Source organism: Myzus persicae, unplaced genomic scaffold (assembly GCF_001856785.1).
Source record: "Myzus persicae strain clone G006 unplaced genomic scaffold, MPER_G0061.0, whole genome shotgun sequence".
Classification (NCBI taxonomy): domain Eukaryota; kingdom Metazoa; phylum Arthropoda; class Insecta; order Hemiptera; family Aphididae; genus Myzus; species Myzus persicae.
In genome coordinates, this window is record NW_019104167.1 from 515,952 (window position 1) to 529,974 (window position 14,023).

Genomic DNA, 14,023 nt, shown 5'->3' on the forward strand with positions numbered 1-14,023 from the left:
ATGAAATTGCAAGTATCGCGCTTATCAATACATTTACGCTGTTTTGAACCTTGACCCGCGGCACAACGACCTTGCACCGCGGTCCGGAACCAGTGAAAGCGCATCGGACATCTTGCGACGTTTAAACGATCGTGCGAATCGACCGGAGAAGACAAAAACAATAAAATTAAAAAAAAATAAAAAGCTTACGTATTTCCTACACATTATAATATACTGCAGTACACACAACCCAGCTGCCCTCCGCTAACACTAGCCGTCGTGCGTGCGGCAGTGCATGTGCTTATGGGGAGAAAGTATATACACTGAGGCGATCACACATTATATTATTATTATTGTGTGCGTGAATGTTAAATTGCAGATATCGTACCCATTGCCGGCTGCAATAACGATACCCTCGAGCAAATCATACAGGTAGTGCGCTGTGTGTAACTCTGCAGCCGACTGCCAGTTACTGCAGCCGGAATATTGCCATTGATAAATACAATTCTGTGGTTGGGTTTCTAATGGCGTTATAATATTATGTGATACACTGTAGATGAAAAAAAATTTAAGCTTGGGTAGTACTAATCATAGGAAACCAGATGAATAATGTATTGCGGGGTATATAGGTTAGGTATAATATGCTTATCTGATTAATGTTATGTACACTCAATTCGAACGCAGAAAGGAAAGGTCTGAATGAACCTAATGTTCGGAAAAGTTATAACTTTGTAAGTCTTTTTAAACATTTTAAACTTATAGTTTATAAATAGTGCATAGAAAAATAAAAAATTGATTACTAAGATTTTTACACTACAATAACAATGAAGTTACGTCGTCGTTACGATACTGTTGAACAAATTACGAATAAATACACACAAAAACATAATAAACGAGAACTCCTCTACAGCTGCAATGTGTATTAATAAATTAGGTACTACCCATAATGATTATCGTTTTAAATTAATCATCGTATTTATTAGGTAACACTCATATATTATACTACGTAACGTAATGTTGGTACAGTATCGATGAAAATCATACACTTTTTAATATTATGAAATATTTATTTCTCTTTTGACTTAATTATGTGAACTCTGGTTAAATAAAAAATGGCAAGTGTTGTATAATTCTCGAACGTTTCGATTATGTATAATATGTGTTCTTCGGTCATTCCGTTAACGGTTTCATTATTTATGCCTTGCCTATATATTTTTTATTATTTCATACACAATATGTGCATTAACAATTTTTTATCTGTTGTATTAAAGAATTGAAAACAAGAATAATTACAGTCCTGTAATGTACAAATAATATAAGTGCATGTTTAATGTAAGTATTAACTATATCAAAAATATATATAATAATAACTTATTACATAATGATTTTTAACAACTATAAATACCTTGTATGAATGTGTATGACTCACATTATATAGTTTTTAGTTTTAGTTAAACAGAATATTATATTTTTATTTTCATAGTTTCTTAGGCTATCGTTAGAGTTTCTCCATATATTATTTGTACATGACAGTAAATAAAATGAAAGTAACTATATAAATATTTTATTTTTGCTTCATTGATTGTGTAGTGATACGAGCACCAAAATATGTGCCCTAAAAAAGCCTATAAAATATAAAATGATACGTCCAGTCATGACTCGTCATGTAAAAAAACTGACCTTAATAGGTAATACACATTTAAACATTTAAAACTCTACAGAGTATCGGTAGAAGATAAATATAGTGACGTCTTAAACATATTATTCCTAACTTTTCAACTACGATAACTACTTATAAATATTACATAATTTTCTTTAAATATTATGCTTACATCCCTCTAAATAGTGGTTCATATTGTACTGGACAATATTGAATATCATAACAGTACAGTTGATATCTGATAACAATAATCCAAAATATGTTATTATAAAAATCAACTTAACAGGGTTATTTTCTTTAATTTGACTGAATATTTAAATATTCTATAATAATTGTCAACATGCATTTTTTTACAATACGATAAATCGTAAATATTTAATTTAAAACTTACTTTCTGAATTTGTATACGAGCATAGTGTTGCTATGATGGTGACAATGAGCAGCAATTTAAAGTGGAAGCAAAGCTTATATTTTCTGTTTGTCTGGAAAAAAATAACAATAAAAAAAATTAGCAACGTACATAATGCAATGTAATAGTTGAATCAATAAGTCAAATAATTATACAGTTGTGGGTAACGGCGGTTACCAATGGAACATGGAAACCACTTACGTCGAAGGAAATAACGCCTAATGTTTCAAGATTAGCCATGGTGAATCGGATTCACGTATTTGTGGAGATCCGTTCGATTTCGTACACTTTCCTCATCTACGTATTTATATAAATATCACTAGCTTTCACCGATTTTCTGACTCTTTGTCGTCGTGTATGACTAGCGAAAATAGGTACCGAAAGGCGAAAACACTCTTGTTCCGTCATCTTATATATATTCCTACGTTTGATCGTCGTCGTTGCTGGTTGACGGCCGTCGTATGATTACGTGAAAGAGGACGAACAATTGGTAACTGCTGACTGCAGTGCACACAATTTATAACTCATTCGATTTTTAGTTTGAAAACCAAAAGAACTTTTTTTCTGTTTTGTTTATTATAGTTTTTGGTCTAAAACTTTTAAGCGTAGCCAAATCACAGTGTTACATATTTGCTATCATTCAAGAAGGTGTGAGTCTTGCTGATTTGATACTTTGATCCACAGTAGAATATATAATTATAATCATACTATATAATCTATAGTGCTTTGAGCATAACATATTTAAGTATACCATCGATTGACATGTGTTTAATTAAATACAAATTTTACCAATCATAGTACTTAAAGTATGCTAGTAATTTATTATATATCTCCAAATGATTAATAAAACACAAATAAAGTTATTTTTCAACTTAAATATGTTGTTGTATGAGTACAATAAACATGTTAATGTTCTTGTTCATGTTGTTCATGTTGTTCATGTTAACAATTCTTGTTCCTACATTAAGACGATATTATGGATAAGTAGTTACTATCTAGTCACAATATCTTTCACGTGCACATACGTGCCATAATATTCGTCGATTTGTGAGTACAATAAAGTTTCGAAGACGAGATGAATGCAGAGAGAGAGGAAGAGAGAGAGACAGAGAGAGAGAGAGAGAGAGAGAGAGATAGAAATATAGAAACCACCCAAGGAAATAGTCATACATTAGTACACAATCCTTTCGTTTTTAATTTTTCAAATAGGTTTTAATTAGTGCGAAATTGGAGCAAATGCGAAAGCCAAAACAATAACGTTCACAACAGCTAGAGATTAGCAATTATACATGTCCGTGCGTGGATAATAGTATAATATGAACTCAATCCTCGTGTGTATAATAGAACAGTCTAAGCTGAATCTCATACGCACAAGCCATATACACTCTGCACATGCATTCGGGCAACTCAGCTTTCTCTGACAACACACACACACACACACACACACACACACACACACACACACACACACAATAACCTATACGTATCGTTTTTCCAGTTACACAACGCGTGATCTGAATACGGATTAATTAGATAGTTTAAGAGAAGACACAGTTCTCAAGATGTGTATATAGTAGTAATAAGACGAAAAACAAGGCACCCGAACACACACACTCGCACGCACGCACGCGTCATGTGAACTAAGCACACATTGTTTTTGTCAACCTTGGCTGGCAGTACGATTTTAGGTCGAGTGGACCTTTTGCTCTCAATACCTATGTAACCACCAAACATGGTACTCATTAACGACCGACTTCCGAGTTTTAAGTCCTACGTGTGCTGTATTACTGTGTAATCATAACAATACCATAGGATTTTATAGTTTATTTAATAATACGTTTGAATTTATTTACAATCGACCAGATTATAATATGTTATTAAGTGTTTCATCTCAGAACTTTTGAAAACGTTATCGTGAACAATGCAGTTTTTCACCATACGTGACTAAGTTGTTATTTCTTTTCTTATCGTTTTTTTCGGCATGCAACGACGTGTATTTACAAGCCGAATAGGCAGGTACATCAAAACAAACAATATTGAATTTCAGTTTTATACTTTTATGTCAAATAATCTTATTTATCTATTATCTTATGACATTAAATGGCAAGGTACCTACTAGAGCTACCTAAAAACGGAAACTCGACAACAATGTATGGATTACAATGTTTACAATGTTTACAATATTCAACAAAAAGGGACGCGTCTCACTTTATGACGACTTAAAAAGAAACGGTTTCCTAGTTCTCACACGGTCGTGTAAATATTGGTTTTTATATGCTCATGTTTCATTCGTGTGTGCTTTATTTGTGGCTTTCGTTAGCCGCAACAGGGCGTAGCCCCCTGGTTCACCTTGGACACGCTCTATATGAACCTCGACACATTATTTTGTGGTCCCCTTCATACGTGCATGTATTTTTATTATTATTTTCAGAATACTCGCATATAATCGTTGTGAATGATTGGATACACGGTGCTGCAGTGGTGATACATAGGTGGACATTATTTTAAATGTATGTAAAAATATCGTACGTACAATATGTATATATAATTACACAATATATTCTCCCGTCAAAGAGGTTGTCCTAAAGCTCTTATTACTTAGAGGATATATCTCGTAGAAACGTCGGCGAAATTCCTTAGTTCTTTCTTTGAAAACTGCGTGAAATTGGATTTTTCAGTAATTGAAAACTTCGTTGTCAACGAATAAATGAAAAAAAAAAAGAAAAATAGAAAGAGAAATAAAAAATTTGTCATTCTCTCGTTTTATTATTTTAGATACAAAGAAAAAAGCAACACAGTAATATTAAAAAGAGAAGGGGGCGTAATGTGTATATCATATGTTCTTCAAGGGAAACCTACCGAATGGTGACCCAATATTCTGTAACCTCATTGTTGTTTTCATAACAATTGTCTTTTTTGTGTATAAATTATCCATCACGTATACAAAAAATGTAAAATATATGTACATAAATCAGTATATAGTGCATTATTATTATACATAAACATATTTTATATTTTAAATAATTCATTCCATCGTTTTTCTTCTCTTTCTATCTCTCTACATCCTATAACCCATTGTTAAATCACTGTCAATGTACTAGAAAGAAGTCTCAGTATAGAATGACACGAGAAGGCATTATACACGACGCGATGTTTTGAAATTTAAAAAAAACGTAGGTACACACTCTGCACGTGTCATATTTTACCTGACCGTCTGGGAAATTTGAAATAAGTACAAGTCGTTGGCCACCGTTGGTGCAACACAATCGCGAAAATTGCGAAAAAATAATAATAAGCAGATCAACGGTGTACACGGGGTAAAATAAGTAGTTTGAACTAATTTTAAATACCATTTCATAAGAAATATGAAGGATAGAGAATCTAAACAAAAAATGTTTATAATATACCTACGCATTATAATAAACCGTAATCACCGTTTCGTTCCATTAGTTTCATTAATGACATCAAAGTGTAACATAATGTTTTCGATAAACGATCATGGTGAATATCTTGAGAATTATAGTTACTCAGACCTCGAATATAATATATACTGCAGGTAATTCATATCAAATCACGATTTCTTGTTTTAAAAGCTAACCAAAATCAAAAATAACAAAAACTACAGCAACAAATTTGAAATTGATATCCTATTATATATTATTGACCTTTTAATTTTCGATCAAAATCGAAACTCATATTTTTTAAAACGAACGTAATACTCTCTCCGTAGTCCCTACATAAGTACTCTTAATATATGGTTGTTTAATTAATAATTACCCATATTATGCATTTATATTTTATAAATAACTTTGCTTGTTGCACTGTATTTTCTGTGAATACGTTCAAAATTCACGTGATAACGATGGAGCCAAATAACTAATAATAGACAGGGAAGAGTCTACGTATTAGATTAGGTTATCTTTCTATTGGTCGAATGACAACCTTTGACAATTTGTGTGATACTTTAGAAGGTATTCTTATTCATAAATCCATAATACCCCCCTATTGGTTTAAGTTTACCTACTCATCCACTGTTTTGTCATAAGTCAACCCTTAAAGTCTGCACCCTCATCTTTAACATCACCCCTTCTCCATTCGCCATATATCTTTCGGGCGTGGTCATGGACTACCGGTGAACTCAGATGACCCACACACACACACACACACACACACACACCTGTCAAAACGAATATTGCGCAGATAATATAGCAATATCAATCGCGCACACATAAAGTCATGCCCGTTTGTGTTGTATTCGCCACACAGCAGCCTCCGGGTGGTACCGGGTGGTACATGCGGTAATGGGCGTTGTCACCGGACCATATTATTATTACTATAATATTATATTGTATTTTTTTTCATGGTGCGCGCGCCCGAGTTTGTCCCGCGAGTAGGTATTTAAGTAGTTTTCTTCGTTTGCCACTGCAGCGTACTGTATATACTCTGGCCGGTAACGAAAGCCAAAAAACCATGACTCCACGATCGTTTACAAAAACTGATCTCGTCCGACCAACCGTAATAATTGATATTCCGTTCAGTACCAGCGCGCGTTGCGTTATGATCGCAGTTTTTTTTTACATTGTGTGAATAATAATAATAATGTGTGGTCAATGCTCTTGCCGAGTGAAAAACGCGCGCGGGAGAGGGAACTCGTGTTATTATATTATAGTTGCAATAAATAATAATAATAGTAACGAAGGAAAAAAAAGGCGATATATTATACACCGCACACACGCACTCGTTCCGCCGCTTTTCTGTTTGGTCACCGTTGTCGTGCACGTACCTAAACGTACGTAATTTTATCAAGACGACGAGACCAATAAATTGGTCAAGCATATTTTTCGGACCATCGGAACGCGAGTATGAGTCGAAATAAGTCGCATGAGTACATATAATTAACAGACTTCGCAACTCAAGCACATACGGTTTTTTTTTTATTACTTATGGCCTGCAGATCGCGCTCATTCAGCATATCTAGCAAAGAATATGATAATAATACAATATATTATTTTTACGATATTGTTGAAAACGATACATTACGACAGAATTTTACATCGTAATACTGTAAATTGTAATAGCGATGTTTCTGTATTAAATATTGCAAATCTTTATGCGAATAAAACATTTTTTGAAACACATATATGACTGTGTTCTTGAATTTCTAAATACAAAAAGCTTATTTACGATTGATATGGACATAGATAACATACATAGGAGCTCTTTAAAATACCCTCGGGTATTTTGCAAACAGCAATTTTATTGTTCTAAGTACCAGTCATTGTTCTGTGACTAGAATGGATTGACCTTTCAGTTAGTTTAAAGTACATCATGAATATAATTTAATATGATAATTCCGAAGGTTGAAAAATCTACAGTATAGCAAATTACAGATCAAACTTCAATTAATTTAATGCAAAATAATGTATGAAATATGAGAATATTGCAAAAAAATCAATTCATTTATGCAGCTAAATACGAATAGTTCGTTATGGGCACATATCCCTGCATATATGTATTTAATATTTACGTATATTATAATAATTCACTTATGTATATTACTAATAATAATATCCATTTAAAATTATATCTCTCATTATACGATGAACATTATAGTAACTAGGCACCTAAACGTTATACTTAAATTAAATTATTAATTAAGTAGGTAGCCTAAATAATAATTTGTTTCATTAATTATCAAATACAAACAATGGTCAATGACTTAGAAACCAATGTAAGTAAATATTTTCCAATTAAAAAAACAAACGGAACTAGTTTGAAATGTTAGGCTTACGTTTTGAAATCTATCAATGATTAGAATGATTAGATACATGCATAATAATTTCATAACTTATCTAACTTATTAATAATAGATCAACAAATAAATATTACAAGTATTTTGAAATAACAAACCCACAGGACTGACTAGAAATATGTAATGTAAGTGTTTATACTTTATACAAAGATACGGCGAATTGTTAACAGCTGTTATGTATTTAATAAGTATACATTACCTACACTTAGACTATATAATATACTATTATAAAAATTCAGCTAAACCAGTCAATGGCACACGTAAAATATTATTTAAACGATAATAATTATTATAATTTTGATCAAATGTCTGTATGAAACTGGTCAATGCTAAATGATCTCATAACGTTGATAATTCCTATAATATGCAGTTAGGTAGTAATATAATGACTATATACGGGGTTATTACGACATGAAAATTACGAAATCTATTATCTTACTTGAATTTGGTTTATTTAGATAAGTAGTAGGTATCTATACACCAGCAGTGTTACATATATTGTTCAGGGATACATTTCATTCTGTGGTATTAAAGTTGTACGCCATTTACCAGCAACACATTTCACTCATCATTGCCAGTAGGCACCTACCTACGGTACATTATCAAAACTAGTTTCTATTTACCTATCTTTCTATCTTTGCAATAGGGTTTTATAATAATAACCACCTCCAAATGCAATCATGTTTTTATCGACGACCAATTATGATGTATAATGGTACTATTTATTTTTTTAATTTAATTTGCAACAGCAAATAAAAAACATTTAGAAAGTGTTAAGCTGAGCCGTTGTATTTTCATGCATTATTTTATAATATCGCAATATGTATTCGTGCTTGGGACATATAATTTCATCTATTTATACAGTGTACTTACTGCGAAGCATCATTGATGTTTCACAAAATTTAAGTGACTATTGTAGAAAACGAACGGACATAATATAATAATATGTATACCAAAACCCTAGTGTAAAATATAATAATGGAAACTTCGCTACAATAGAGAAAATCAATGTTTGTTGTAGGGAAATCAACTGAGGATCGTGTCGGACCACTCGACACCATCTACCTACACTGCACAGATTCAAATTGTCAAAACTGTCGAGAGCGATTAACGTCGAAAACCATTCGGCAGCCTCTAAACCGTAAAAGATCGATAGGTACGTGTTTTCTAAAAAAAAAAAAAAAAACAACGACAATATTCGCCCGAGACGTATACAACGTTTCCCTTGAACAATGCAATAACATATTTACATAACATACACTATTACTATTTACAAGCTAGGTTTATACCGGGTATACTTATATATCACAGCGGTATAAACTGTGAAGTGACCGTACAACCATCGTTTGTGTATAAAAGGCGAAGAAGTGTGTTTCGATAGTGGCATATATATATATATATAACTGGCTGATGGGATCGAGGTGCGAAAATAACGAATGTGCAACCGACGTGTGTGTCCGCCGCGACGTGCCGCTGCGCAACCTTCGGCCGCAGCAGTCGGTCGGTCGACTACTATTTAATGGTTTTAATAGAATCCTAGATGTGCCCCGGGGACGCACGCGGTGGGGCTGACCGAAATCTAAACGACTTATATTAATCGATTTTTGCATTATATTATATTGTATAGGTACACGCAACTATTTTGTATTAGAAAAAAATAAAACGAACGGCTCTATAATAATAATAATAATAATAATATAATGTGCACTATTATGTCCATTATATTACCTATATAATGTATATATGGTCAGTTTTAACAGTCTTGTGGCGTTGGACGATTTGCCAAATAGTTGATCGTACGACAACACTGTGCCAATTGCTTCACGTTCGAATTCAATATCGATTCAAACTTCAATGTCATAATATTACCCATCATAGTAGGTGCCTGTTCATTATAATAAACATAGTTATGTCGTTTCAGCTGTATCTGTTAGAAATCGACAAACCTCAGGACTACTGTATAATACCTAGTTGGAAATCTGCCACGAAAGCAAAAGATTATTGCAGTAAAAAGTTTTAATTTCCAATCATGAATAATTATTGTTGAGCCCAAAACTGTTTCACATCTATAAAATACTATCGCTTGGACACTTATCAATAGCACTTTAATAAAATGAATCATATCTATCATCGCAATATTACTTGGTAAATATAGCACTAAAAAACAATATTAACTACGTTTATAATACATAGGTATATTTTATATACTATTCGTTTTAGTAACGGAAACACAAATAATATGAATGAATTTGATGAATTAAAAGATGTGAAAAATGAATTATTAAAACAAAAGTTAACGACCTTTAAGGATAAATGGCCATGAAATCATACATATGAATACAAATTAAAAAAGAAAAATCATATTACATAACAATTTAATATTGACAATAAATTATATGTGTTTTTGAAATAAATAAACGCTTAATCGGTTAACCAAGATTAAATCATACAGATTTGTATTGAAAAAAAACATTGACATTTTTATTTGTACTTTATTATTCCCTCCAAAGCTGTCAAACTGTAATCTAAAAATTTCCTGTTAGATCTTGATAAAGAATTATTTTAATTCCGTACAGTTAATTGAATGTGCAGTAAGTTCTAGAAAAGTCTGGTAACATTTCAAGGACAACTTCTCGAAGGTCGATAGTCAGATTGCTTACCACATTTTGAATTATTCCCATTTAATGTGATTTTAATATGTATTATATTATTAATCAAAACAATGATCGTGTTGGAACTTTTTCAAAATAATTTTAGGTTATACATTTTAAGAATGTAAAATGTAAAATGGATATAAAAATTAATTCTAACAATAGTGCATCCGGCTACAGTGACAATTGTGGGAATGAACACTCTTACTCGTTTAAATAATTTATATTTAAAATGTTTCTATTACAGACAACTTACTTTCAAATAGCTATAAAATGATAAGAACCTGTTTAAAAAGTTAAAAATAGTTAATTAAATATAATAATTTGTTTGCAACGTGCAGGGCGTAATAATATATTGTTATATGGTCATTGGATGACATTTTCGATGTAATCCTACTAATCCTGTTCGTTATAATGTTTGTAGAATCGTGTGCCTACAATATCAAAGCTCTACTATATAGGTTAAGAAAAATTCCATTGAGAGATCAAGTACATTACGATTAAAAAAAAAAAAACGTAAAATTACACAGTAGACGTATGACCATTGCAATGATTCAGGAACACGATTGCTCATGGTGGCTCGAATAATCGATATCCGCGTAACTACTATATAATAATATCAGATACCTATATGACGTGGACCTATAATAACGAAACGAAATTACAATATAACCATATTGTTGCTGTTGCTAATCAACAAAAGCCCGAACAGAGCAGCAGTAGTTGTGGTACCTACGCGCCGCGCATGTACAGATTTAATATAGTGCAATTAAAAACAAATATAGGCAAGTTTGTGCGTCGTGATTTAAAAATCTATTTTTTCCGTCCGTGTGTTTTTTTTTACCCAAGGTTACTTTTCCTTTCACCCGAAATGCACGACGTGCACAATATGCACGTATCGCAAATGTATAACAAATGTGTGCGGTATAGGTAGGTATACCAGAGGGCTCGCTGGCTAAAAAAAAAAAATGACCGAAGGATTATTATTAATTTGGACCGTTCTGACAGCGGCGAGGCGGTGATAATCGCATGTCATAATGTTTTTTCGCAAACGGACGACATAAAATATATTACAGTAATAATATATAGGTCGAACACACTCACACGAACAGTGTAATATGCACTCGGGCACTTAGCACTTAAAATAATAGTATAAATACACGGTTACACTATAACATTCAATACAGTACACGGGATTCGAATTCGACCTGAATTCTAAAATTATCAATTATTATGTATTTAATATTTATGCACAGTGTATGTATACTATTACGCTCGGTGTTTGCGCTTCGATTAATACCTTTAATAGTCGCACACGGTGAAAGCGAAATGTTTTCGACAACAACACTTGCGTCGGTGACCATTAATTGTATATGTAGGCATGCCTATATATTTCGTTAGGTGTTATATATTATATTAATTTATGGGCGAGGAAAATCTCAGAAACATAAATCGTCCTTTGTCACTGGAAACGAACGAGCGAACTAACGAGTCGAAAATTCGATCGAAGATATAACATAATATTATATGCATGAAAATGTTCGAAGACTGTAAACAAACGGTGTACGGATATTATAATTGTATCATGATAATGTAACAATAATAATATGTAACCCTGCATGTGTGCACTGTGCAGCAGGTCCATAATATATATAATATTATGTATACCGGCTATTATGTGGCAAAGGAAAGGACTTTCACTGTCCGGCGCGGCCCATACCTATTATAGATACATTGAATTGTTATTATCATTGAATTATATTATTCTAAGACGAAATAAAATAATAGTAATGATGAAAAGTCGAGCGTTTGATATGTGTGCAACACTGCGTCGGCCAAGACGTCCAGTTGCCGTTTTCGGGCATGATAGGTATTACCTATACGCGCGTTGCGTCATTTCCAGCGGCTCTGCAATAATGTGACATGGATAATGTTATCCTTTTTGCGATTATTTGTATTGGTGATGCGTAGTTTTCACGTGGGCCCGCCGCCGTCACCACTAAATATTAATATTAAATAAATACTCGGCGGCTGCAAAGCCCAACCCCTCCGCCCCCCCCCCCCATTCGCCTGACGATTGCGCCCCGAATACTTAATGCAACACAGAGGAAACGGTATAGGCACGCCGACGAAACGGGCACGAGCGACTTTCACGTTCTGATTAGTGATGATTAATAATATTATTCCACAGACGTCCGAGAATTTTTTTTCTGGGCACGGTTTAGCCGACATTTTTTATTTAACAGTATATAGTAGCTGCTACTTGCCGAACAAACGTTACAATAAAGAGTTGGCCATCAGGAAATGTGAGCAACAGCGTAACATCCCGATAATCGTGGCGCCTGAGTCATAATAATATGCTAAGTTATATAGGTAGTAGCAAGTGTATTGTTGAACGTTATTTCAATATTGTAAACACCACAGCTACGTATTGTATATTATACTGTAATATTCGGGTTTCAATACCGCTGTCTAAATGTCTAATTTCTCAACAAATCCATTACCCGCCTATTGCCTAATAACGTTATTAAAACACAATCATGTCGAGTGCGGATGACTATGCCAATAACTTGATACTGTAAGATTAATTGTAAAAACTACGAATATGTGTATGCGTACAATGTACATCGATTTGAAAATAATTTATGTGAAATGTCTATTATCATACACAATAGTTTAAATTTTATTTAACAATTTTATTCAAATATATAACAATCCGAAAATATATATTGCTATTGGAAACGGAATCATTACCTACAATTAGTAAAAAATATTTCATCCCATTCATTACTATTATGTTAAACTTGTGCAAAGCATAAAATTCTGTATTATTTTGTATCACCACATGATTGCGGCATACGTATAGCCTATAGGTGTACCATCTCTGTGTTTTAATGATAAAACTCGTCGTAAAACGTTTAACAATATATACAATCTACATAAAAATATAAAATAATAATATACTCTATTGCTTCCCAAATCAATACAATGTTTTCAACATGCATTCCTGTATTATTTGTTGGTGAGCTCATCTTAATAATATACGCATTAGGCACTATTGGTAGCCGGTCGTAGGTACACGGTTTTCCAGTTTTGTCTTCCGTTTTTTTCATTCCGAAACCGGTTTTTTAACGTTCAGTTTATGTATTTTTCGTAAAATAATACAAAAAATATATATATGCTTTCCCGTGTATATAATATATATATATATATATTATGTACATTATGTACACATAAATATATAATACTTTTTTCAATTTATTGTACACACATATATTTATTTATTTTATGTCTTTTTATTTCGTATAGTAGGTATCTTTCTTTCAGGGTCACTCGATGGCCACACAAGGAATATAACTATCAACAACAATAACATTCATATAGCTCACCGGACATTATCGATTCATCGTTTCGACCTAAGCTTTGCGTTTGTTTTCAAAAAGTAAATCCAACCAATAATATATAGGCACAATGATATTATTTTATTACAGTGGGTGTATAGTCGTATTATT

General features: G+C 32.7%; 1 protein-coding gene across 1 annotated transcript in view; it reads right to left on the reverse strand.

The window, feature by feature from the left end:
- LOC111039520 (probable chitinase 10) overlaps positions 1 to 14,023 on the reverse strand; it is a 31,791-nt gene that overhangs the window by 13,205 nt on the left and 4,563 nt on the right. The window contains exon 2 of the mRNA XM_022323068.1: positions 2,031 to 2,121. Within this exon, the coding sequence (XP_022178760.1) occupies positions 2,031 to 2,121 (91 nt within the window). The remainder of the gene's footprint in view (positions 1 to 2,030; positions 2,122 to 14,023) is intronic.